Source organism: Microcebus murinus, unplaced genomic scaffold (assembly GCF_040939455.1).
Source record: "Microcebus murinus isolate Inina unplaced genomic scaffold, M.murinus_Inina_mat1.0 scaf005_hap2_Mmur4.0, whole genome shotgun sequence".
NCBI lineage: Eukaryota > Metazoa > Chordata > Mammalia > Primates > Cheirogaleidae > Microcebus > Microcebus murinus.
The window spans coordinates 536,669-562,750 of NW_027438951.1; the positions used below are offsets into that span (position 1 = coordinate 536,669).

The 26,082-nt window shown below is 39.2% G+C and overlaps 2 protein-coding genes across 3 annotated transcripts in view; one reads left to right on the forward strand and one right to left on the reverse strand.

The window, feature by feature from the left end:
• FUNDC2 (FUN14 domain containing 2) overlaps positions 1-7,395 on the reverse strand; it is a 41,741-nt gene extending 34,346 nt beyond the window's left edge. For both annotated transcript variants that reach the window (XR_012916384.1, XM_012752569.2), the window contains exon 1: positions 7,163-7,395. Coding sequence is in view for 1 of the 2 variants with exons in the window: in XM_012752569.2 (XP_012608023.1) it covers positions 7,163-7,295 (133 nt within the window). In the remaining variant the exon portion in view is untranslated. The remainder of the gene's footprint in view (positions 1-7,162) is intronic.
• Positions 7,396-10,245: 2,850 nt separating this feature from the next.
• The window catches only part of F8 (coagulation factor VIII), a 249,234-nt gene continuing 233,397 nt past the window's right edge, over positions 10,246-26,082 (forward strand). Inside the window, exon 1 of the mRNA XM_075999764.1 lies at positions 10,246-10,540. Coding sequence (XP_075855879.1) covers positions 10,395-10,540 — 146 coding nt within the window. The 5' untranslated portion in view covers positions 10,246-10,394. The remainder of the gene's footprint in view (positions 10,541-26,082) is intronic.

A 26,082-nucleotide genomic window follows, 5' to 3' on the forward strand; every position in this document is an offset into this window, starting at 1 on the left:
GCCAGAGATTCAAGCATGTCCAATCCCCTATGTGGTGCATACCGCACACATTATAGAAGTATACACCCTGCTCCTCCTCCCCCCTCCCACCTACCTACCACCCGATAAAAGGTTTTTTTGTTTGTCTATTTTTTTGACATTTTGCTTACATTGTGTATCTTTGCCTTTCCCTAAGAAGGGTTAGAGGTATGCCTTTCCCCTACAAAATGCTCGCCACATCCCTAAAATGTGGGTCTTTCCCCACTTCGAATCCCTGGTAAACATTACCACCATTTCAGAACTATAGTTTTAATCAGACAGTACCAATTTGATGGCGAGTAGATGTGGAGCCCATTTTCCATATCTTGTGTCACCTCACTTTGGATAACAGGCTTAAGCTTAATCCAGGATAGCATAAACGGTGCTACCTCACTATTGTTTCTTAGAATTGAGTAATATTCCATTGTGAACATATACCACATTTTAATTATCCACTCATGAATTGACGGGCACTTGGGTTGTTACCATGACCGTGCAATAGTGAATTGTACTGCCATAAACATTCGGATGCAGATGTCTTTATAATAGAATGCTCTTTTGGGTAGATGCCCAACAATGCTATTGCTGGGTCGAATGGTATTTCTATTTCTAGCTGTTTGAGGTATCTCCAAATTCTTTTCCACAAAGGTTGCACTAATTTGAAGTCCCACCAGCACTGTAAGAGTGTTCCTGTCTCTCCACATCCTCGCCAGCATTTGTTGTTTTGGGATTTCTTGATACAGTCTATTCTCACTGGGGTTAGGTGGTATTTCATTGTGGTTTTGATTTGCATTACTCTCATGATTAGAGATGTTGAGCATTTTTTTATATGTTTGCAGGCTGTTATTCTGTCTTTGGAGAAGTTTCTATTCATTACTGTTGCCCATTTCTTGATGGGATTGTTTGATGTTTCCTTGTTAATTCTTTTAAGTTCTAGATAGATTCTTGTTATTAGACCTTTATCAGAGGTGTAGAGAGCAAATATTTTCTCCCACTCTGTGGGTTGTCTATTTGCTCTATTGATGGTTTCCTTGGCTGTACAGAAACTTTTTAATTTGACCAGATCCCATTTGTTTACTTTTAATGCTGCAGTGATTGCCTTGGGGGTCTTCCTCAAAAATTCTTTGCCTAGACCAATGTCTGATAGGGTTTCCCAACATCTTCTTCTAGGATACTTAAGGTTTCATGCCTTAGATTTAAGTCTGTTATCCATCTTGAGTGAATTTTTGTGAGAGGTGAGAGGTAGGGATCTTGATTCACTCTTCTGCATGTAGCTAACCAGTTTTCCCAGGACCATTTATTGAAGAGAGATTCTTTTCCCTATTGTATATTGTCAGCTTTATCAAAGATTAGGTTACCATATACTGATGGTTTGATCTCAGGTATCTCAGATGTATTCCAGATATCCATGCTTCTGTTCTTGTGCCAGTAACAGGCAGATTTAAGTATTATTGCTTTATAGTATAGCTTAAAGTCAGGAAGACTGATGCCTCCCAGTTTGTTCTTTTTATTTAAGATTGCTTTGGCTATACAAGGTTTTTTTCTGATTCCATAAAGTGAAGAATTATTTTTTCTAGATCTGTAAAGAATGCTGATGGAATTTTTATGGGAATTGCACTGATTCTATAGATCACTTTAGGTAATATTGACATTTTAACTATATTGATTCTACCAATCCATGAACAAGGTAGATTTTTCCATCTGTTTAAATCTTCTGCATTTTCTTTTTTTAGTGTTTCATAGCTCTCCTTTATAAATCTTTTGTATCTTTCGTTAGGTATACTCCTAGATATTTAATTTTCTTTGGGGCTATAGTAAAGGGTATTGCGTTTTTGATTTGAGTTTCTGCTTGATGGTTCTTGGCATATATGAATGTTTCTGACTTGTGTATATTGATTTTATAACCTGAAACTTTACCAAATTCGGTTATCAAGTCTAGGAGTCTCTTGGAAGAGTCCATGGGGTTTTCTAGGTATAATATCATATCATCAGTGAAGAGCGAGAGTTTGATTTCATCTGCCCCCACCTGAATGCCCTTAATACCCCTCGCTTGCCTCACTGCTATCGCTAGGACTTCAAGCACTATGTTGAATAAGACAGGAAATAGTGGGCATCCTTGTCTAGTTCCGGATCAATGAGGGAAAGATTTCAATTTTTCCCCATTTAGAATGATATTAGCAGTGGGTTTGTCATAGATGGATTTGATAAATTTAAGGTATGAACCATCTATGCCTATTTTGTTTAAGAGTTTTTATCATAAAGGTGTGTTGGACTTTGTCAAATGCTTTTTCTGCATCTATTGACAGAATCATATGGTCTTTGTTCTTGATTTTATTTATGAAGTGAATTGCATTATAGACTTGCATATGTTGAACCATCCTTGCATCTCTGGAATAAAGCCCACCTGGTCATGGTGAATTATTTTTTTGATGTGTTGCTGAATTTTATTTGCTAAAATTTTATTTAGTATTTTTGCATCTGTATTCATGAGGGATATTGGTCTGTAATTTTCTTTTTTTGCTGCGTCCTTTCCTGGCTTTGGTATCAAGGTGATATTAGCTTCGTAGAATGAGTTAGGAAGGATACCATCCTTGTCAATGGTGTGGAATAGTTTCTGTAGTATAGGTATGAGTTTATCTTTGTATGTTTGGCAGAACTCTGAAGTGTAGCCATCTGGCCCAGGACTTTTCCATTTAGGGAGGTTTTTAATTACTGCTCCAATTTCTCAGCTTGAGATTGGTCTGTTCAGGAATTCTGTTATCTCCTGGGTGAACTTAAGGAGGTTGTATGTATCCAAGAATTTGTCCATTTCGTCTTCGTTCTATAGTTTTTGGGGATATAGTTTTTTATAATAGTCAAATATAATGTTTTGTATTTCTGTGGTGTCTGTTGTGATCTCTCCTTTTTCATTTCTTATTGAGTTTATTAGTGTCCTTTCCCTGTGAGTCCTTGTCAATCAGATTAAGAGATTTTTAAAGAAACAGAGGTAGATGTAATATAAAACCTTCAAATATTCTTTTTAAATAGTAAATTAACTCTGAAATTGGGTTGCAAATTTGGAAAATCAGACTAAAATCAACAAATACTAGTGTCTGTGTTACAAGGGGAAAAACCTAAAAAAATCTAGAATTAGTCCTCTAGTTTTTCCTCTCAAATTTAAAAATAACCAAAAGGACCTATGAAAAACTGCCAGTAACGCTTAATGATGCATCCCAAATGAAACATTTTTTTCATTTGCCTCTTCTCTTCAGGAGTAACTCAATACTATTCAGTAGCCCACAAACAAATTCGTGGTACTATGTGGATCTCCAGTGATAATAAAGAGGTAATGTTTAGGCCAGGCGCAGTGGCTCATGCCTGTAATCCCTGTAATCCAAAACTCCAGATTGGAAAGAATGAAACAGAAGTAACATTCAAAGAGGAAGACTAAAGTTATTCAGGCAGACAGAAAATAATGCCAGAAGGAAGTTTGTAAATGCAGAAAGGAATACGTAAATAGGTAGATAAACCTTTACTGTGCAAAATAATAATATCCTGTGAGATTTAAGATATATAGAAATTAAACAATACACTTCTAAATAATCAAAGAAAAATATCAGCATGAAAATTAAGAAATAGAAATAGACAGGAACTTCATTAGTCTGATTACTACTACTCTTTGCATGGGAAGTAGTAATTTTTTATTGTTTGCTGAACATTGTGTGAGAAAGGATCATAGAAACTCCATGTCAGATGAAGTTGATCATTTGGGGTCCTTTTTACCATAAATAGCTTTGAATGGTAAATTGCTGACATTTATCTTAATGTATGAAAACTGTATAGTTAATATCATACTTAAGGGTGAACTATGGAACAGTTTCCATAAAATCTATTTAATACTTCCATTCACCACTGTACTGGAGGTCTTAGCCAGCGCAAGAAAGAAGAAATAAAGGGCAAAGAGATGAGAAACGAGGTACAGTAATAAAACTACTTTTATTGGCAAATAACATAACTGTGTGTATAGAAAACCCAAAGCAATCTACAAAAAGCGACTAGAATAACTGAATTAGCAAGGTCACAGGATACAAGACCAATATAAGAGTCAGTTGAATTTCTATGTATTAGTAATGATGAATTTGAAAACAATTTTAATTGCAAAAAATTATATTGGAATAAATTTAATGAAAGATGCACAAGACCTCAACATTGTAAACTATAAAACACTGTAGAGAGAAACTGAAGACTACCTAAATGGAGAAATATAATGTGTCTATGTTTGTTTTGCAAGAGTCAGTATTTTTAAGATGTTCATTCTCTCCATATTGATACATGGATACAATACAATCCCAATCAAAAAATAAGTTTTTATGTAATTGACAAGCTGGTTCTAAAATTTATGTGAAAGTACAATCTAGAGTAGTATTCCAGTTACTATGGCTGTACAACAAATTACTCCAAAACTTCATGGAGTAAAACAATCACTTATTATGCTCTCAGATTCTGTGGATCAGGAATTTGGTCACACAATTAGGGCTTATCTCTCTGTTCCACAATGTCTGAGGCTTTAGCTGGAACACTTACAGGACAGGGTCTGGAATCATCTGAAGACATAGGCTTCTTCTATGTGGGTTAGACTAGGCTTCCTTACAGCATGGTAGCTGAGTTCAGGAGGTGACTGTCACAAGAAAGGGAGAGAGGAAATGTAGTGTTACTTGCACCACATTCTGTAGGAGCAGTCACAAGGTTCGAGCCAGATTCATAAAGAGGGAATATAGACCCCAGCTCTTGGAGAAAAGAATACCAAAGTCACACTGAAAAAAGACCATGTGGCATTGGAGTTATTGCTGCAATCATTTACGAAAAAAAAGGAAGTGCCACAAGCAGCCACAATAATCTTGGCGGGGGTCGGAGGAAGAGGAAAGTTCAAGGAATTTCAAGACATATATACAGCTACCTAATTTCAAAATTTACTGGCCGAGTGCCACGGCTTGCACCTGCAATCCCAGCACTCTGGGAGGCTGAGGTGGGCGGATTGCTCAAGGTCAGGGGCTCGAAACCACCCTGAGCAAGAGCGAGACCCCCGTCTCCACTATAAATAGAAAGAAATTAATTGGCCAACATATGTATAGAAAAAATTAGCCAGGCATGGTGGCGCATGCCTGTAGTCCCAGCTACTCGGGAGGCTGAGGCAGGAGGATTGCTTGAGCCCAGGAGTTTGAGGTTGCTGTGAGCTAGGCTGACATCACGGTACTCACTCTACCCTGGGCAACAAAGTGAGACTCTGTCTCAAAAAAAAAAAAAAATATAAAGCTGTGGCATTCAACACAGTGCTGAAATGACCTAAGGATACACAAATATAACAATAGAAGAAGATACGGAGGCCAGAAATAGAAACACACATATAGTCATTTGATTGTTAATAACATGGCATCAAGGTAATTCAATGGGGGAAAAGAAAGTCTTTTCAAGAAATGGTGTTATAACTACTAGATACTCATATTAAAGAAAAAACTTTCAACCTCTACTTTATACCATATACAAAATATAATTCAAGGATTTATTCAAGATAGATCATAGATCCCAATTTAGCAGAACCAAAATATGGATGTTTGAGGAACTGGGTCCTCTATGGCCTCACAAGCAGTTTAATATTTTCTAATGTAACAACAAAACATTACTATGTCAAAGAAGAAACTCTCTCCCTGGGTTGAAGAATATCACTGAAAATAAGAATGAGTTTTGTTTTAATGTAATCTGACCAAGCTCCTTAGCTCAATAGGTGGTTCCTGACAAAAGGATAATTAAATCAGAGACACCTGGTTCACCCAACTTCATTCATCAAACACTGCTAAGCACTATGATAGACAAAAGTAAGTCACTAGCTACGTTTATGGGCCCGGGAAATCAATGATCACATTATGTGATCATCACTATGATAAGGATTGAAATTCATGGTACCCTCAAAATTTATCAATTTCCTAGGTGCAACTACCTGATCAACCTACATACATTTTAAATCAATGAAAACAGTGTGCTCTGAGGGAAAATACGTAACTGTCACATTGCACATTCCAACTCCTTAGAGTCATCTAAATTCAGTGGTGTGCTGGTAAATGTTTAACAACCAGATTTGGGCAAGAGCTGATCTGTAGTATATACCAACTTCCATGGTGTATTCGTTCACCATGAGCATGACATCATTGAATTGTTACATCCATCACTGAACCCAGAATTGGGAAGAGATGCACAGTAGCCCACCATACTGTGTGGTATCTCCTTCGCAGACACGATAGATATAAACAACCTCAAAAGTTAGTATAGAAATGAGTGAGATGTGCACCATCTGGGGGATGGTCATGCTGGAAACTCAGACTTGGGGGGGGAGGGCATTTATTGAAACTTCAAAATCTGTACCCCCATAATATGCCGAAATTTTTAAAAAGTTAGTATAGAGAACAATAAAACACAGTATTAAAGAAGTGATGAGTTTTGAGTATTTTCCTGTCTTTATTTTTAATATAATTTATTTAATTTTAAGTTTATATAATTGAATTTTCAATGATGGCTCTGCCTAGCAGTCAGTTCCTGTGAGCCAGCACTGAATTAAATACAGTTTAAGCATTCAAAATAGGGCATGAAGCATAATTCAAAGATGTACTCCACTGCGAATTATAAGGAATCTTCCTTTGACCCTGCCGACTAAAGACTATTTCAAAGTACTCTCACGTGTGCTAGTATCCTCACGTGTGCTAGTTTTTCAAAACCATCAATAACGCAGTTGCACACATAATGACGCCTGTGAGGCATTTGAGATGAGCGTCCAAAGGGTCAAAGAAGCTAGTCTCAAGGAGTCAGACCGCTTCTGAAAACAGTGACGGAATGTCTCCAGATTTAGCTGTTAGGGGCGGCGCCTGAAGGCTGCATGAGCTAGACTGGAGAGGACACCCGGAGACGGTTCGGCCCCAGCTGGCGCACGACCTTGGGAGCAGCTGGGCCTGTGGCGAGTCCTGGGATCCCTCCCCGCCCCTGCGCCTCTCTGGCTCCCCAGAGGAGTTCGGCTGAGACAGGCAGCCGCGGAGCCCTTCCCCTTCCTGAGCCCAGGAAGGCGACTCCTGGCTGTGCCAGCCGCAGCGACCCCGCGCGCGCACCCGCCTGTCCTTACCTTGACCGGAGGTGGCCATTTCGGCGAGCTCGTCTCGCGAGGGCACTCGCAGAAGACCGGCGTTGTAGGACGTGGAGTGGCGCGCTGTCGTCGCCACCAGCTGGCTTCCGGCACGTGGGGCAGATGTTTCCATCCCCACGGCGGCAGCGGAAGAGGACGGGCTGGGGCCGTGGCGGCAGCTTCTTATTCCCACAAACAGCTGCGTCACAAGACTCAGAGGGTGGTGTCACAGGCCCGTAGCCCCGCCCAATAGACACACCGAGACGCGCGTGCGCAGAAAGCCTCTTCGGGATGGGGTTGCCCCGCAAGCTGTCTCAGAAGCGAGTTCCCCTGACGCGACCGTGACTCCGTCTTCCCCTCATTACGAATATTTTACCCTTGACTTCACTGAAAATAAAGAAGGCAGACTCGCCATGTATGGTTTTTTCTGTTTGTTTTTTTACCAAGTGTGTTAATGTAAACATTGAGCAGATATTTATGAGCTCCTGCGATGTGCCCAACTCTCTTTTAGTGGAGAAAGACATATATTAAAAAACACTGCAATCACCATAAATAAGAGAAGCGCTCGGAAGGAAGTGAACTTCCATGCTCGCCGCGCCTATGGAACTCTTTAACCTGGGAAGATCTACGGATACATCGCTCCGCCCCAACCACCCCCTTCCCAGTCAATGGCATCTTCACTTTTAAGAAAGCCTTGGCGTGATTCCGAACTTCCCCTTCTCAAAGTCCACAGATCCAAAATTCATCTACAGTTCTCATAAACTCTACCTTCATAATGCATCCAGTTATTTTTCAGCCTGTCCAGTACTATCCTCATAGCCCAAGCCAATAACATTTCTCACCCCTAACCCTGGCAGTTAACCAGTCACCCTGCTTCTACCCTTGTCGTCATAAGGTTTGTTCTCTCTACTGTAGTCAGAAAGATCAGTTTCAAAGTTAATTTCAAAGTTAAGTCCCTCCTCTACTCAGGGCCCTATTATGGCTCCCTATTGCCCTTTGTAGAAGCCAAAGTCCCTTTGCTGAAATGTAACCTCAGTGAAACTTTCCATAACCAACCACTTTAAAAATTGCAACCTGATACACACTCCCCCTTACCCTGCCTACTTTTCTTTTTGTGTACAGCATTTATTTTTACCTCCTAACATACTGTATAACTTACTCATATGTTATAATTATTGCTTATTGTCCTTCCAGTTCTTTTTATTTTTCACTGCTATGCATCCAGTGGCTAGGACAATGTCTGTCTAGAAGAAATGGGTAGTTGTCTGGCCCTAGGAAAGCCATTTAATGTCTCTTCACTTCAGTTGCTTTATCTGTACCCACTTTTCAGTGTTGTCATAGTGTGTGAAGCACCTAGCAGAGAATTTATCATCCTGTGCTGTAACTGTATACTTTTCTTTCTCCCCACATTGGATTGTGACTCTCAGGGGGCAGAAACTGGGTTTTATTCATTTCTAAAGCATAGAAGTATAGTGGTTAGAAGCATTACTTCTGGATTTACATGGCTTCTGGATTTACAGCCAGATTTACATGGCTTTGAATGCTACCACTTACAAACTGCATAATGATGGGCAAGTTGCCCAACCTCTTCGTGTTCAGTTTCATTGCCCATAAAATGAACAACAATACCAACTGTATTAGAACTCAGAACAGTTCCTGGCATATAGTAAGTAGCAGCTATTATCTCTGCATCCTGGTGCCTTCAGAGATGAGGTCTTAGCAAATGTTTATCAAAAGGAATTCTTCCTGTTTGTTTACAAGATGGACAACAATTCACCAATTGCTCCCTAACACATTCTTATTTGTGCAGAACTGGACTCAGTGATAACATTTCTTATAGCAACCGTGGTCACTTTTCTTCTCATTAGCTCCTACACTTTGAGGCCCTTGGGTTGGGGGGGACCTTCACTCCCCCTTATATACATTAATGTCAGTAGGGCCTCTGTGTGAGCTCAGCATGGCTACATTTTGATGTAAAGACATACATCCTGTACCTGGACCCAAATGTAAACAACCTTAAAATGCACCACAAAACAAATAAATAAATGCCAGGTGGTTATGAGTACTATCAAGAAAAGGGAAGCCAAGAGGGATATCAGTAGTGCCAATGGGGGTAAAGCACTTACAATGTAAATGTTTCCATATTGGAAACTAATTGAGCAGGCAAGATTTGAGCCAAGATACAAACAAGTTGTGGGAGTGGAACTGTGTGGAGACCTGGAGGAAAGGTGTTTCAGGTAGAGTAAATAGCGAATATTGGGGTCTAGGGTCATGAGTGTGCTTGATGTTTTAAGGAAAAACAAGAAAGCCAGCGTAGCCAGAGTGAACCACAGAGATCAGGGGAAGGGGTATGCAGACCATGTGGGATGCTCTAGGCCAGGTGTCCTCAAACTACAGCCCGTGGGCCACATGCAGCCCGCGGAGGACATTTGGGTGTTTTTGCCACCGCTGTCTGTCCTTCTTAGCAGCCAATTCGTCCCAGGCCCACAGTGCGCATGTGTGGGACGTGCGCCGCACTGTCCAACGGCCCTCCAAGGGTCTGAGGGACAGCGTACTGGCCCCCTGTTTAAAAAGTTTGAGGATCCCTGCTCTAGGCCATGGTAAAGACATCATTTTACTGTGAGGGAGGTTAGAAACCATTGGAGGATTCTGAGAAGAGGAGTAACATGACTCACTTTATAGTTTTAAAAAAGTCACTCTGTGGCAGCTATGTGAGGAGCAAGGGTAGAAGGAGAGAGACTAATAGGATACTAGTTACTCTGCTTGTGCAAGTGAATTCCAAAATCTTCAACAGCATCCGGAACTTCTCTGGCCACTACCACTAAGGAAGAGGGTTGGAATAGGTTAGGAATATCAGTACAAATTAAAGCTTCTCTTCACCTTGGTCTCTCCATCCTCTTCCTAAAAGGTTCTGATTAAAGTAGATGTCTCATGCCCCTACTGCTCTCAGAGGTGAATGGGTTAAGCATTAGCTCGGCCTCCATTTCCCTACTTTAGTTCTTCCTGTGGCTGCCTCCCGCTGCCAAAAAGGAAGCAATCCTGTCAGTTACTGCTTTAGTGCTAATGTTGCTGTCACATTCAGCAGTAAAGTTCTCTAAAATGCTCTCCAAAATAATTGGGACTTTTATTAAATCATAGAAAGTACACCTTTTTCTCCTGGGAGCCAAAGATATTTTAGAGAAGAATTAATCTTTCATTTCTCTAGTTGAACATTTTTCTAACAATAAGAGTCATGAAAATAGAGTTCTCCACCTACTTCTTTCTGTGCCTATTGCGATTCAGCTTTAGTGCCACCAGAAGATACTACCTGGGTGCAGTGGAACTGTCCTGGGACTATATGAATCATGACCTGCTTGGTGAGCTGCACATGGACACAAGGTAAAGGCATGTTCTATAGGATCTGACGATGGGCCAAGATTGTGGGGATGTGACTCTGGTTGGAGGAAGGTAGATCAGGTTATATGGCTGTGATGCTAGTTGAACCCAGAAGAAACATTTCCAGGTAAGGCATACATACATTTGAGCTATTAATACAAATGCTAATTGCCAAGTCTTCTCATATATCTGACCTATTAGTCAATTTTTTGTTCTGTTTTGTCCATTGCTTCTCTTTGTCACATGCTGCCACTCTGGAATCTAGAGAGTAAGGTACAGGGAGGATGAAGGGACAAGGGGCATAAGAGAGAAAACAAAACTTCCCTCTGCCCACCCAAGCTTCTATAGAAAGTATCAGGATAATGAGATCCAGTCAATATTAAAAACAAGTTTAGTCTCTAGTTCTCTTGTGTATACCTGTGGTGCGTTTTTGATAGCTTTGCCTACTTTTAGTATAAGGGTAAAATTAGCCATTAGTTCAGAAGATTTTCATCTTTTGCGAGTTCTGGTACATTTGGGGTGAGTAGATTATTAAATAACCATTTTAATATTATCTGTGGTCATCAGTTTATTCACATTTTTCTGCCTCTTCTTCAGTCAGTTTTGGTTATATATTTTCATACAAAGCAATCTATATCCCTGCATTTGATAGTGTATTGATATCAACTTACATAATAGCCTCTTGTTAAACTCTTCTGTGTCTGTAGTTATATCTGCTTTTTCATTCCTTGTGTTGCATATGTTCTCTTTTTCTCTCTTATTTTTTACTCTCTTTTAAAAATAATATTTCCAAGAGGTTTCTTGATTGTATTAGTCTTGTCAAGAACTATCTTTTGGTTCAATGTATCAATCCTTTTTTTTCTCTTTATGTTGCATCAGTTTCTTGGAATAGCTTTAATTGGAAGCATTTTATTCTTCCAATTAAAAAGAGCCAAGCCCTATTGTGATTCTAATTGAAATTTCATTAAACTTATATATATTAATTGTATAAATGTAATAAATATAATTGGTTTTATTATTATATTTATCCCTATGCATTTTGTAAGTGTTGCTTTTGTTAATAAAATAGTTTTCTCCCATTTCCATCTCTAAGTACTTAGTACCAGAATAGAGAAAAGCGATTGGTTTGCATATATTCATGTTATTAATTCTAGTAATTTTACCCTAGAGTCTCTATGAGTATTAAATCATATCATTAGCCATATGAGAGAGACTTTAGTTCTTTTCCAATATTTATAACCAGTTATTTCATTTTCTTATCTTATTGAATTTATCAGAAAACCTTAGACAATAAAAGTGAGCATTCCTTCTATTCCATGATTTTACTTCAGATGGTTACTTCTATTCCCATTTGCCATAAAATTTTTATTATAAATGACTTTTCAAAATCTAGCATTATCTCCTTTGTCTTCTTTAATATGTTGATGAACAAATAGATTATGTTAATAGAGTTCCTGACACTGAATACCCTTACATTCTTGGAGTGAAATCTACTCTTTATATAATTTGATTATTGCTGAGTTCTATGTGCTAATATTTCTTTAGAGCCTGTGTGCCTTTATATGTGACATTGATCTATAGCTTCATTTTTCACTATTATTAGGTTTTGGTATTAAAGTTTTATTGGTTTTATGAAAAGAATTGATGAGTGCTCCATCTTTTTCTATTGCCAAGAATAGCAAATAATTTTCTTTCTTTTTTCAATTGTGTTGCCACAGTGTTGCATATAGCACTATCTCATGATTCTTTTACTCCACATCATCTGTAGTTATGTGCTCTTTCTCATTCTGAAATTCTTATATCTTTGCTATTTATCTTTTTTCCTTGAACAAGCCAGGGACTTTGTTGGTGGTGGTCTTTTCACAGAATAAGCTTTTGGGTTTATTTATTTTTCCTAGTTATTTTTGGATGTTTAATTAATTTTTAGGTTTTATTTTTTATCAATGATCTCTTCATAGTTTCTTTTGGCTTATCTTGCTGTATTTTTTCTAATACTTAGAAAAAGTAATTTTTTTTTCATCCTTTGTTTTTAAGGACGTTTAAAGCTATACATCTTTCTCAGAGAACACCTTTTCTGTATCCCATAGGTTTTGGAATAAAGGGTTTTCTTTTTATTTTCACTGAGAAGAAAACAAGCTATTGATTCATTAACTGTGCTGTATAATTGGCATGTAGCAATGCACTGTTCATACATTAATATATAAAACCTCAGTCTTTTATTTTTGCCAGTGGGAAAAGATGAACAGTGAGATTTCTTATGCAAAAAGTGAGCATTTCAATTACACTATCTCCATATACCTTTATTAAAATTCCAGAGACTAATCCTCTCAACTTAATTTGACTTCCGCAGGATAACTTTTTTTTTTGAGACAGAGTCTCACTCTCTTACCTGGGCTAGAGTGCCGTGGCATCAGCCTAGCTCACAGCAACCTCAAACTCCTGGGCTCAAGCAATCCTCCTGCCTCAGCCTCCCAAGTATCTGGGACTACAGACATGCACCACCATACCTGGCTAATTTTTTTTTCTATATATAGTTTTAGTTGTCCAGATCATTTCTTTCTATTTTTAGTAGAGATGAGGTCTTGCTCTTGCTCAGGCTGGTCTTGAACTCCTGAGCTCAAAGGGTCCTCCTATCTCGGCCTCCCAGAGTGCTAGGATTACCGTACAGATAACTTTTCAGGAAAAGTAGTTTTATGATCTGTGGAGCTTGGAAATATGAAGAAATAAACAATATCTCATATTCATTAATCAAACCCCAACTTTCTTTTAAAAAGTCACCTTAAATCTGAACTCATGAAGGCAATAGTTTTCAGACCTCAGTGTGCACAGGAATTACCCAGGAAACTTATTAAAATGCAGTTTCCTCAGAGAACAATTCGCTGCCCAGGTGATTCTTTTTTACACCCAGTTTTATTGAGGTATAACTGGCAAATGAAAATTGTATATATTTAAAGTGTACAGTATAATGTTTTGATATACATATATTAATACATTGTGAAATCATTATCATGAAGGGTTTTCTTTTCATTGTTTTCATGACAGTTTGTAACATCTTTGATTTCATCTTTAATCCAAATTAATCTAGGAGTATGATTTTTAACTGCATTTTATTGGCTTATTAAGTTATTTTTTAATATTTGGATCAACTTTGAATATCCTAATTAGTTTCCTATTGCTGTATAACAAATTACCTCAAACTTACCAGCTTACAACAATACCCATTTATTATTGCACAGTTTCTGTGGGTTAGAAGTCCAGGTGGGCTCAGCTGGGTACTCTGCTTAAGGTCAGACAAGGCCAAAACCAAGGTGTTGACAGGCTGCACTCCTTAGTGGAGTCTCTGGGGGAGAATCTACTTCCAGGCTCATTTGCAATGCTAGCATAATTCAGTTCCCTCTCACTTTCCATCCTCCATCTTCAAGCCGGCAACAATGCATCAAGTCTCTCTCCTGCTTACAATTTCTCTGACTTCAATTTCCACTGTATCTCTCTGACCTTCTTTTAAGGGCTCATGTGATTACATTGGGCATACCTGGACAATTCAGACTATTCTCCCCATCTGAAGGCCAGCTGATTAACCACCTTAATTCCATCTGCAATGTTTCTTCTGTCAAGTAACATAACATATTCTTGAGCATAACGTCAAGGGACAAAGGTCATAGGGCCCAAATTTTACCTACCACAGGTATAATTTACATACAATAAAGCATATTGATTTTATTTTATTTTATTTTATTTTAATTTTGAGACAGAGTCTCGCTTTGTTGCCCAGGCTAGAGTGAGTGCCATGGTGTCAGCCTAGCTCATAGCAACCTCAGTCTCCTGGGCTCAAGCGATCCTCCTGCCTCAGCCTCCCGAGTAGCTGGGACTACAGGCATGCGCCACCATGCCTGCCTAATTTTTTCTATATATATTAGTTGGCCAATTAATTTCTTTCTATTTATAGTAGAGACGGGGTCTCGCTCTTGCTCAGGCTGGTTTCGAACTCCTGACCTTGAGGAATCCGCCCGCATCTGCCTCCCAGAGTGCTAGGATTACAGGCGTGAGCCACCACGCCCGGCCTAGCACATTGATTTTAAATGTGCAGTTTGAGGCATTTTGACAAATGCAGACACTTGCATAACCACCACCTTAATCAACATATAGAACATTTACATCGACCCTCCTGCAACTTTACTTTTTCTTTTTTTTTTTTTTTTTGAGATAGAGTCTCACTCTGTTGCCTGGGCTACAGTGCCGTGGCGTGAGCCTAACTTACAGCAACCTCAAACTCCTGGGCTCAAGCAATCCTCCTGCCTCAGCCTCCCAAGTAGCTGGGACTACAGGCATGCACCACCATGCCTGGCTAATATATATATATATATATATATATATATATATATATATGTATATATATATATATATATATATATATAACAGGCGTCTCGCTCTTGTTCAGGCTACTCCTGAGCTCAAACAATCCATCTGCCTCGGCCTCCCAGAGTGCTGGGGTTACAGGCATAAGCCATCATGCCCAACCCTTCTGCAACTTTTTGATGAGTCTCACTACCCTGACCCGGCTGCTTTATGTATATTATAGATTTGTTTTCAACTGCTCTCCAGTTTTTTATATCAGTGGAATCAAACATTCTTCTGTGGCCTGTTTTTCCTTCAGCACCATAATTTGAAAATTCATCCGGGTTGCTGTAATTCTATCATTTTTATTGCTGAGTACTGCTCCTTTATGGGAATATATCATAATTTGTGTATCCATTCACCTGCTCATGGGCTTTTGGATTGTTTTCAGTTTGGAGCTAATATAAATAAACCTGTTATGAACATTCTTCTACACATTTTTGTGTGAATATCTGTTCATTTACCATAGTGGAATATCTGGGAGTGGAATTGCTGGATCATATGGTAAGTGCATGTTTAACTTTATTCTTATAAATTTCTTAATTGCCAGACAGATTTCCAGAACAGCTGTACCATTTTATACTCCCACCAACAACTCATGAGAGTGACAGTTGCAGCATATCCTGGACAACATTTGATGTTACCAGTATTTAATTTTATTCATTTTAATGACTGCATGGTGGTATCTCACTGTACTTTTAATTTGCCTTTCTCTGATTATTAAAGATGTTGGACATCTTTGCATGTGCTACTTGGCCATTTGTATAACTTCTTTGGTGAAGTATCTATTCGGATCTTTGGCTCATTTTTAATTGGGTGATTTGTCTTGTTGAGTTTCAAGAATTCTTTATATATTCTTGGCACAATACTTTTTAGATGTACCTGTTTTGAATATTTTCTCCCATTCTGTAGCTTGCATTTTCATTTTCTTAATGCCATCTTTCAAACAGCAGAAATGTACAGTTGTAATTAAGTCCAATTTAACTTTTTTCTATGATTTATGCTTTTTTTTTCTGTCCTAGGAAATTTTTGCCCACTCAAGTTCAGAAAGCTTTTGCACTATGTTTTCTTCTAGAACTTTTATCATTTTAGCATTATGTTTAGGTCTATAACACATTTTGAGTTAAATTTTCTGTATGGCATGAAAAGATTTTTCTTAATCTATTGAATTGCCTTCACACCTTTGTAGAAAATCAAATGACTGTATTTACACAAGTCTGTCTGTGGATTCTCTAGTTCCATAAATTTATATGTCTGTGCCTATGCTAGTACTGCAGTTTTGATTACTGTAACTTTATAATAAATCTTAATATCAGCCAGTCTAAAACCTCCAACTTTGTTCTTTATTGAAATTGCTTTTGATATATTTAGGCTTTTACATTTCTGTATTAATTTTATAGTCAACTAGTATAGTCAACTAGTCAATACCTACCAAATAGCCTACTAGGATTTTGACTGTAATTGAATTGAATCTATTGATCAATTTGAGGAGAACTGACATCTAAACAATATTGAATCTTTCAGTACAACAACATGGTTATAACATGTTTATTTAGGTTTTCTTTAATTTCTCTCTAGGATGTTTTAGAGCCTGAAGTATAGCTCTTGCACACATTTTATTAACTGTAGCCCTAGATATTTTTGAGTTTTTTTTTTTTTTTTTTTTTTTTTTTGAGACAGAGTCTCGCTTTGTTGCCCAGGGTAGAGTGAGTGCCGTGGCATCAGCCTAGCTCACAGCAACCTCAAACTCCTGAGCTCAAGCGATCCTTCTGCCTCAGCCTCCCGAGTAGCTGGGACTACAGGCATGCGCCACCATGCCCGGCTAATTTTTTCTATATATATCAGTTGGCCAATTAATTTCTTTCTATTTATAGTAGAGACAGGGTCTCGCTCTTGCTCAGGCTGGTTTTGAACTCCTGACCTTGAGCAATCCGCCCGCCTCGGCCTCCCAAGAGCTAGGATTACAGGCGTGAGCCACCGCGCCCGGCCTATTTTTGAGTTTTGATGCTATTGTTAATTGTTATCATTTTTATTTACTTTCATTTTTCCACTCATTTGCTACTAATATGTAGAAATTCAGTTGATTTTTGTATATTGACCTTGTTTACTCCAACCTTGCTAAATTTACATTTTAGCTCTAGCAGCTTTTTGCACTTTTAGTATCTCTACATACACAATAATGTTTTCTGCAAATAAAGACAGTTTGCTTCTTCCTTTTAAAACTGGATGTTTTTTCTTTCTTTTCTTTCTTTCTCTCTCTCTCTTTCGCTTTCTCTTTCTGTCTTTTTTTGGTGCCTTACTGCACTGGCAAGATCTTCTAGTACAATGTTGAATAGAACTAATGATAGCAGAAATCCTTGTCTTGTTCCTGATTTCAGAGGGAAAGTATTCAATATTTCACCATCAAGTATAATGTTACTTGTAATATTTTCATAGATGCCCTTTGTCATGTTGAGGAATTTCCCTTCTAAGTGTCTTGAGAGTTTTTTATCAGTATTGGGTGCTAGATTTGTCCAAAGCTTTTCTGCATCTGTTGAAATGATCATATGGTTTACCTTGTTTATTCTGTTGATATAGTGAATTACCTTCATTGATTTTTTTTCATGAGGAACAAGCTTTATATTCCCAGGTGGAAAAGCCCACCTGGTTGTCATATATTATTTTGGTAATATTTTTGTTATGGACTAAATTGTGTCCCCCTCCTAATTCATATGTTGAAGTCCTAACCTCCAAATGTGACTGTATTTGGAGATAGGGCATTTAGGAGGTAATTTAGGTTAAATGAGGTCATAAATATGGAGTCCTAATCCAATAGGATGGACAATAAGAAGAGGAGAGAAAGATCTCTCTTTGTGCATGGGCACTAAAGAAAAGCCATATGAACACACAGTAAGAAGGCAGCCATCTGTCAGCCAGGAAGAGAGCCCTCACTAGAAACTGACCATGCTGGCACTCTGATCTTGGGCTTCCATCCTCCAGAAGTGTAAGAAAATAAATTTCTGTTGTTTGAGCCACCTATGGTATTTTGTTATCGCAGCCCAAGCCAACTAAAACAATTTTGTTAAGGTTTTTTTGTTTTGTTTTATGTTTGTGATGGATATTTATCTATGATTTTCTTGTAATGTGATTATCTGGTTTTCATTTAAAAGTAATATTATCTTCATGAAATGAGTTAAGAAGTGTTTACTCTTCTATTTTATGGAAGAGTTTATGTAGAATTGGCATCATTTCTTTCTTAAATGTTTGAGTATATTCACCAGGGAAACCATCTTATCCTGGAGGTTTTTTGGCTGGATTTTGTTTTGTTTTGTTTTTGTTATTGTTGTTGCTTTGTTTTGTTTTGTATAAAGAATTTTAATTATGAATTCTATTTTAATAGGTAAAGGGCTACTTGAATTTTCTATTTCTTTTAGATTCATTCTACATAATTTCTTTTGGGGAATTTCATCTGAGTTGTTGAATTTAATAGTATAACATTCAGACTATTTCCTTACCCTTTTTTAACTCCTTAGAGGTACAACTTACATACGGTAAAATTCACTGATTTTCAGTGTGGAGTTTTGGGTTTCCTTGCTTTCCTAAATCTCTCCTTTTCTATTGACATATAATGCACATACCATAAAATCCACCATTTTAAAGTATACAATTCAGTGGTTTTTAGTAAATCCATAAATTTGTACAACCATCACCTCTAATTTTAGAATATTCTCATCACCCCAAAAAGAAACTCTATACTCATTAAACAGTCAATTCCAATTTTCCTCTCTCCAGCCCCTGGAGGAAGGTTTTGCCTATTCTGGGCATTTCGTATAAATGAAATCATACGATATATGGCCTTTTGTGCCTCGCATCTTTTTATAGCTGAATAATACTCCATTGTATAGATATACTACATTTTATTTATCCATTCATGTATTGATGGACTTTTAGATTGTTTCTACTTTGGCTATTATGAATAACGCTGCTCTTAACATTCATGTATAAGTCTTTGTGAGGACATATGTTTTTATTTCTCTTAGGTATATACCTAGGAGTAGAATAGCAAAGTCACATGGTAATTCTATGTTTAACTTTTAGAGGAACTGCCAAAATTTTTCAAAGCAGCTGCGCCATTTCACATTCCCACTGGCAGTGTATGAGGATTCCAATTTCTTCACATTCTCATCAAAACTTGTTACTGTCTTTTTTATAATAGCCATCCTAGTGGTATCTCATCATGATTTGGATTTGCATTTCCCTGATGACTATTGATGTTGAATGTATTTTCACATGCTTATTGACCATTTGTATATCTGCTCTGGAGAAATATCTATTCAAATCCTTTGACTATTTTTTTTGAGACAGAGTCTCGCTTTGTTGCCTAGGCTAGAGTGAGTGCCGTGGCATCAGCCTAGCTCACAGCAACCTCAAACTCCTGGGCTCAAGCAATCCTCCTGCCTCAGCCTCCCGAGTACCTGGGACTACAGGCATGTGCCACCATGCCCGGCTAATTTTTTCTATATATATTAGTTGGCCAATTAATTTCTTTCTATTTATAGTAGAGACGGGGTCTCGCACTTGTTCAGGCTAGTTTCAAACTCCTGACCTTGAGCAATCGGCCCGCCTCGGCCTCCCAGAGAGCTAGGATTCCAGGCGTGAGCCACCGCGCCCGGCCTCTTTGACTATTCTAAAATTATTTGTCTTTTACTATTGAGTTGTAAAATTTCTTTATATATTCTCGATATTATATCTTTATCAGATCTATGATATGCAAATATTTTTCCATTCTGTGAGTAGTTATTTCATATTCCTAATGGTATCCTTTGAAGCACAAAGTTTTTCATTTTGGTGTGGTCCAATCTATCTATTTTTTCCTCTTTGGTTGCTTATACTTTTTTTTTTTTTTTTTTTTTTTGAGACAGAGTCTCACTTTGTTGCCCAGGCTAGAGTGAGTGCCGTGGCGTCAGCCTAGCTCACAGCAACCTCAAACTCCTGGGCTCGAGTGATCCTTCTGCCTCAGCCTCCCGGGTAGCTGGGACTACAGGCATGCGCCACCATGCCCGGCTAATTTTTTTTATATATATATCAGTTGGCCAATTAATTTCTTTCTATTTATAGTAGAGACGGGGTCTCGCTCTTGCTCAGGCTGGTTTTGAACTCCTGACCTTGAGCAATCCACCCGCCTCGGCCTCCCAAGAGCTAGGATTACAGGCGTGAGCCACAGCGCCCGGCCCTGGTTGCTTATACTTTTGATGTCATATCTAAAAACCATTGCCAAATCCAAGATCACAAAGATTTAGACATATTTTTTATGAGTTTTATAGATTTAGTTCTTGAATTGAGGACTTTGAGCAATGTTAATGACATTGAAGTAGAGGCCCAGATTGTCAGTAGGCTGATATCTAATTGAACAGTTACTTATCTGTTAATGTCAGCCTTGCTAACAATTAATATCAAGATAGTACTTAATACACTGTACTTTCTATTGTAATGTCCATGTAGCATGCAGCCTAATGCACAGTGAATAACAGTTTGAGTGTAAAATTGAATTGAATAGAGTAAATCATTCATTTATTATCTATCTTTATGTTGTTGTTTAGGCAGTCACATGTTATTTACCCTGAAAAAGGTTCATAGAATTTATTTTTATGATACCATTTTATAATCTAGATTTTTTTGATACTGATTAACAGGATAAGCTGACTCTGGACATATCCTGAGAGCCTCTGCCAAGGATTGAAATAAACAGCTGGGAAAATTCAGTTTTATATTATCTGTTCCTGCAGCTGCTCAGCTTCTTCTAAGCAAAGGTCAGAGAATATAATAGGTTTTCCGATTGGTTTTAGATAAAATGTGAAAGAACAGTTCATGTCAAGGACAATCATTGCCAAATGTATTTAGCAGGATTTATATATCAAATCCCAAAGGAAATATGCAAACAAAAATCTTACAAAAGTTAGGAAGGAGCAAAACCCATGGACCTTGGAATATTTTGTCACTTACTGTGCAGATTACCCTGAAACTAACACCGGGAAATAAATCACATGTTTCTGCTGCAATGGAAAATATTCACTCTAATGGAGAAGGTCTCAAGCTGGAAAGATATATATTGTCCTGTATAGGCTTATCTCAGAACTGAATCACACACTTGGGTGGTGCTGATGCTCTTAGGAATGTCGTCTAGTATGTCCCTTCGAATAGAAAGTCCTGCCCTGAACCACATCCTGCTTGATATAGGACATAGGCCTTCTGTTTTTCTGTCTTACAATTTTGTTTGCCTGTCTTCTCTTTTTTTCACTCTTCCCTCAGAAGGGGAAAAAGTGTTTCTGTGTGCTCTTGATCCAGTTCCCTCTCTGCTCTTCCAATATCTTGCTCTAAAAAATATTTTCTATGTATATCTTCATTTTAGTCAGAAATATTTAAAGTGAAAGAACCATGCTAGCTTATGTCAAAATACCTGTCCCTGGACATGGATCTGAGTCTTATTAGAAACCAATATGGAAACTTTGGAGAAAGTTTCCATAGGGTAGACTCAGCAGATCCAAGGATATAAAACGGAAAAAAGGGAAAGGTAACTAGAGATGGGTTGATGAGGAAGGGCATAAGTCTCAGAGTATCCAGGGGATGGGACAAATGGACTGAAGGAAGGACCACACTCAATAATGATACAGGCATCAAATAATGTTGTTAAATGAGTAAAAGCCACATAGGCCTATGCCAAGACTAGTGCTATGGGAATTTTTAAAGGTGGATGACATTAGAGTACATTTAAATATGAATTAATGTCACAGGTTGTGTTCCCTAGAAGCAGACTCTGAGATGGAGATTAATGTGCAGGAATTTTATTTGAAATGTTCTTGGGATTAACATCTGGGGAAGCAGGAGTGGGCAGAGGGAGAAGTGGGCTGCAGGGAAGGCTCTGGGACAGCCTCTGCTAACCATAGGGGACCTTTGGAGCTGGAATGACCAACATGGCCAGGCCTCTATATCCCTGCACTGATTAGTCATTACATGCTGTCCATCCTAGGGGGCTGTGGTCTTCTCTGGGTGAGTGATGTGTTCTTCTGGGGCAGCTGAGGCAGACTCTTACACTTCCGCTGCGGAGACCTCTTAAACTGCCTGGCCCAGAGTTGCAGGGACAGGAGACAGACTCCCCAGGTGGGTCACTAGGAGTGGTGGTAAGCAGAGTTTCCTTTGCTGCCACCCTTTGTTTCCAAAAGCCATCTTCTTACTGGAGACACAGAATCATCTTTGAATTGATGATTCAAAGCACCTCGGAGGCTGGCCCTCCATCCTTACAGAGACCTGCCTCCTGGAGCTTCACCTGTGCCTTTAACAGCTTCTGGGTGGGGTGGCATGTGATACTTGGTTTCTGTTGCTGGCAGACTGGACTTTGATGGCAAAAGCATTAATAGCTAGATCAGCCTTAATCAGTGGGAACCCACATTTTTGGGTCCATGTGTAAATTTTCTCACTGCCACCATAGCCACTTAGCTCACATCTTGCCCAGCACTGCGATGGCCTATGCAGAGGCTGGCTGATGTTAAATGCCAGTCATTTTATCTATGCTGTTGTTTTGTGCTTCTTTCATGTTATATGCTTTCCGGTGGCATTAATTTATGACATGGAGGTTCTTCTAGTTTGTTTCCTCTTACTCGTATGCCTCTACCCCAGACATCCTTGTCCCTGATCTTCCATTTGTTTTCCTTCTAGGCCCCTGACCAGACGGTCTAAGCATCTGTTGCTGTTCATCTGTCTGTATATATTTGAACTCTGGGCCATTTCTCTTTTTACACAAAGTGGACAACCAGCAACACTGGCCAAAGTTTGGCCCATTTGAGAAGATTTTCCCTCACCATTGTCTATCAAAGCCACCTCGGAGTAGGGCTGTGATATAGGAACAGTCAATTTTGGGCTTGCACCTGCATATCAAGCTGACCCATCTGTAATTCAAGCTCAGGCTTTTTTCTCCAGCAACTAGTCATCAACTGGCCATCAAGGATCCCCCACATGGCCATGGGTGTGTCCTAAGGTAGAAGTGGCAGCATAGCAGGCATGGAAGAGATAGGCCTCTGGCAACCTGCTCATACAGTCTATTTGTGTCCCCTGGCCCATGCAGATCCCCATTCATTCCTCTGTAAATCAACTCTTTTTACTAGAATAGCATCCTTATCAGTATGCCGGCCCCTGGCCCTCAGCCAGTACAGAAAGTCATTTGTCATGGCCTTCACTTGGCAGAACTGCTCCCACAGCAATGTGCTTTCTTGGGTGTCCTCGAAATCCTGGAATGGAGTAAGTTGCAGGGCTATGTGGGAGAGGAGGGAGATAGGAATCAAGTCAGCCCCACCTTTGCCCCACTCAGTCAGTCTCCTTGAGAGAGGTCTGCTCAACACAATACACAGTTTCAAGGAGCCTTTTCAGCCAATCTGCTGCTAGATCCCACAAAGGGGCATCAAGGCCTTCCTCTGTGACTGTGGATTACCACTTTCTCCTTGTGATCGTGCTCCCAGCAGTTTTTACTTTATGTGAATTGATGCTAAACCGCTAGGTTTATACTGCTCACCATTTTAGCGCTCTCTTCTGGATTGTCCCTTTCTTAAGAGGAAATCTCCCTCATTTCCTCAGTTAATCCCCTCTGCCTTGATTTTAACATCACCTGGGAGTCACAGAGCCTCCTGTGAGCAGCCCTCTTGTGTGTCTGTCTCTGCCCCTCCCCTTTCCACCATTCCCTGCAGTTCCTGTTGTGTGTGGCTCCCATAAAAGCAAGTAGTGCAGTGTGTTGTGTCTCCAATGTGATGCATTTTTATTTTTTCACTAAAATGCATAATTTAGTTTAAACATAATGTTTCTGGGCCACACTCCTTGTCAGAACTCCAGGGGCACAACTGCGGGGACCTGCCGAACAGTTCCACCCTGACCTGTGCCTAGATGGGTTTTCCCTCAGTTACCACAGTGTTTCTGTAGTTTTGGCGGTGGGAGAGGGACTGTGTGCCTCGTGAAGGAGGTCTTACAGCCTTGCATCTACGCTTTTCATGCAAAGCACCTTGGTGCATTTTAAGTTGTCTTTTTAAGCATTTTTCTGCCAATCTTGAATGCTGAGATCACGTAGCAGTGTTTCCACAAATTTGTAGCTGGCAGTGAATTGTATGAAAGCAAAGCAGACAAAAAAAAAATGGTTTTGACCAATGTTACTGCAATGGTGCTTCCTTGGGCTTTTAAACACATAAATAAGAAAAATTATTGTCTGCTTTGTTCTTGTGTGTGTGTGTGTGTGTGTGTGTGTGTCTCCCTCTCCCTCTCCTTTTCTCTTTCTCTCTCTCTCTCTCTCTCTCTCTCTCTCTCTCTCTCTCTCTCTCTCACACACACACACACACACACACACACAGGAATTTTATTGGGGGAGAATCCTCTGCATCAACACCTGTGGGAGAATGAAGGAAGCAGGATTGGAGAGAGGGAGAAGCTGAGCTGATACAGTCTGAGCAAAGGCCAGTCCCACAGGGAACTCAAGCTATATAGCATTGCTCTGAAGAAATGTGCCCTATTGTGGCAAGTTGGCCAGACCTATATACTCTCATAGTGACCAGGAAAGGGGCATGACTTTGGGTGAGGTGGCTGACTTCAACCTAAGGAAGTTCCCAGGATGGGACTTGTCAGCATTCCTAGCATCTTGGGGAATTAGTCTTTTAGTTCTGAAGGGGGTAATCTGGGAAGCACAGCACAGTTTCCACTATAGTCCAGCCCTTCTGCTACTCAGATCCATTTGCTTCATAAGTTCTGGAATGGTTCTTTCAGGGCTTCTTTTCTCAGGAACACAAGATGAAGGTCCGGGGCATACCACACAACTCCTGCTGCCTTAGCTTGTCTTGAGTCTGCAGCTGGTACTTATCACCTCCTTTCTCTACCACTCATTATGGACTCTTCCCCTCACCCTCTCAATTTGTACTTCTGCTTGTCTAAGTGGGTTACTGGATGAGGTACCTGGTTATCATGCCCTTCTCAGGCCATGACTGCACTTGTCCATTTATCATCAAAATTGAGCAAGGGAGTACCAAGAGATATCCAAATAAATGATCTGGGTGCCAAATATATTCTTCTCTTTCCCTTTCCTCCTGATTATCAGAGTCAGTTACTCCTGCCAGGACATCTTTAAAGTGAGTCTCTTAGTCTGATGCAATATTATGGAAGATCTCATGCCAAGGGATCAAATATTCTGTAAAGCCTTGAATAGTGGCACTTACCAAGGCTCACCAAGTGGCTGGATAGTTTCCTTGAGGAATAATGATGTATCAGTGGCTAAGCTTTGGTTTCTGTTGCTGTCAGTTGGGAAAATCACACATCAGTAGTTAGATCAACCTTGGTGAGTTCATGACGTTGGAACCATACATGGCCTCTGCTGTGGCTCCTCCATTTTGCCAGAATTGGGGTGCCAGAAACAGAGGTTGGTGAGCCATCAAATGGTTAAGTCATTCAGTGTACTTTGTTGTAGTGCCTTTTCTATGGTCAATATTCTCTGTCCTTTCTTTATGTAGATCTGAGTTTCTGACCTATATCAACTTCCTTTTCTCTGACGAACTTCTTTGAATCTTTCTTACAAGGCAGATCTACTGGCAACAAATACTTTCAATTTTTGTTTATCTAAGAAAGTCGTTATGTCTTCTTCATTTTTGAAAGATACTTTAATAGGGTACAGCATTCTAGCTTGCTTGTGTTTTTCTCTCAACTGTTTAAATATTTCACTCATCTATTCTTCCTTGAATGGTTTCTGAGGCAAACTTGGATTCAATTATCACCTTTGATTCTCTATAAGTAAAGTGTTTTCTCCCCTCTGGTTTCTTACAAGATTTTTCTTTACCTTTGATTTTCTGAAGTTTGAATACAATATGCCTAGGTAGGTGTAGTTTTTGTGTTTGTTTGAATTTATCATCCTTCTTGGTACTCTTCTGACCTTCCAGATCTGTTGTTTGGTGTCTGACATTAATTTGGGAAAACTCTTAGTCATTATTGGTTCAAATATTTGCTTCTGTTCTTTTCTACATTCCTCTTTCTGGTATTTCAGGTACATATATGTTACACCTTTTGTAGTTGTTGTCCCACAGTTCTTAGATATTCTGTTCTGGGTTTTCTATGTTTGTTTGTTTGATTGTGGGGTGTTTTTTTTTTTTGGTCAT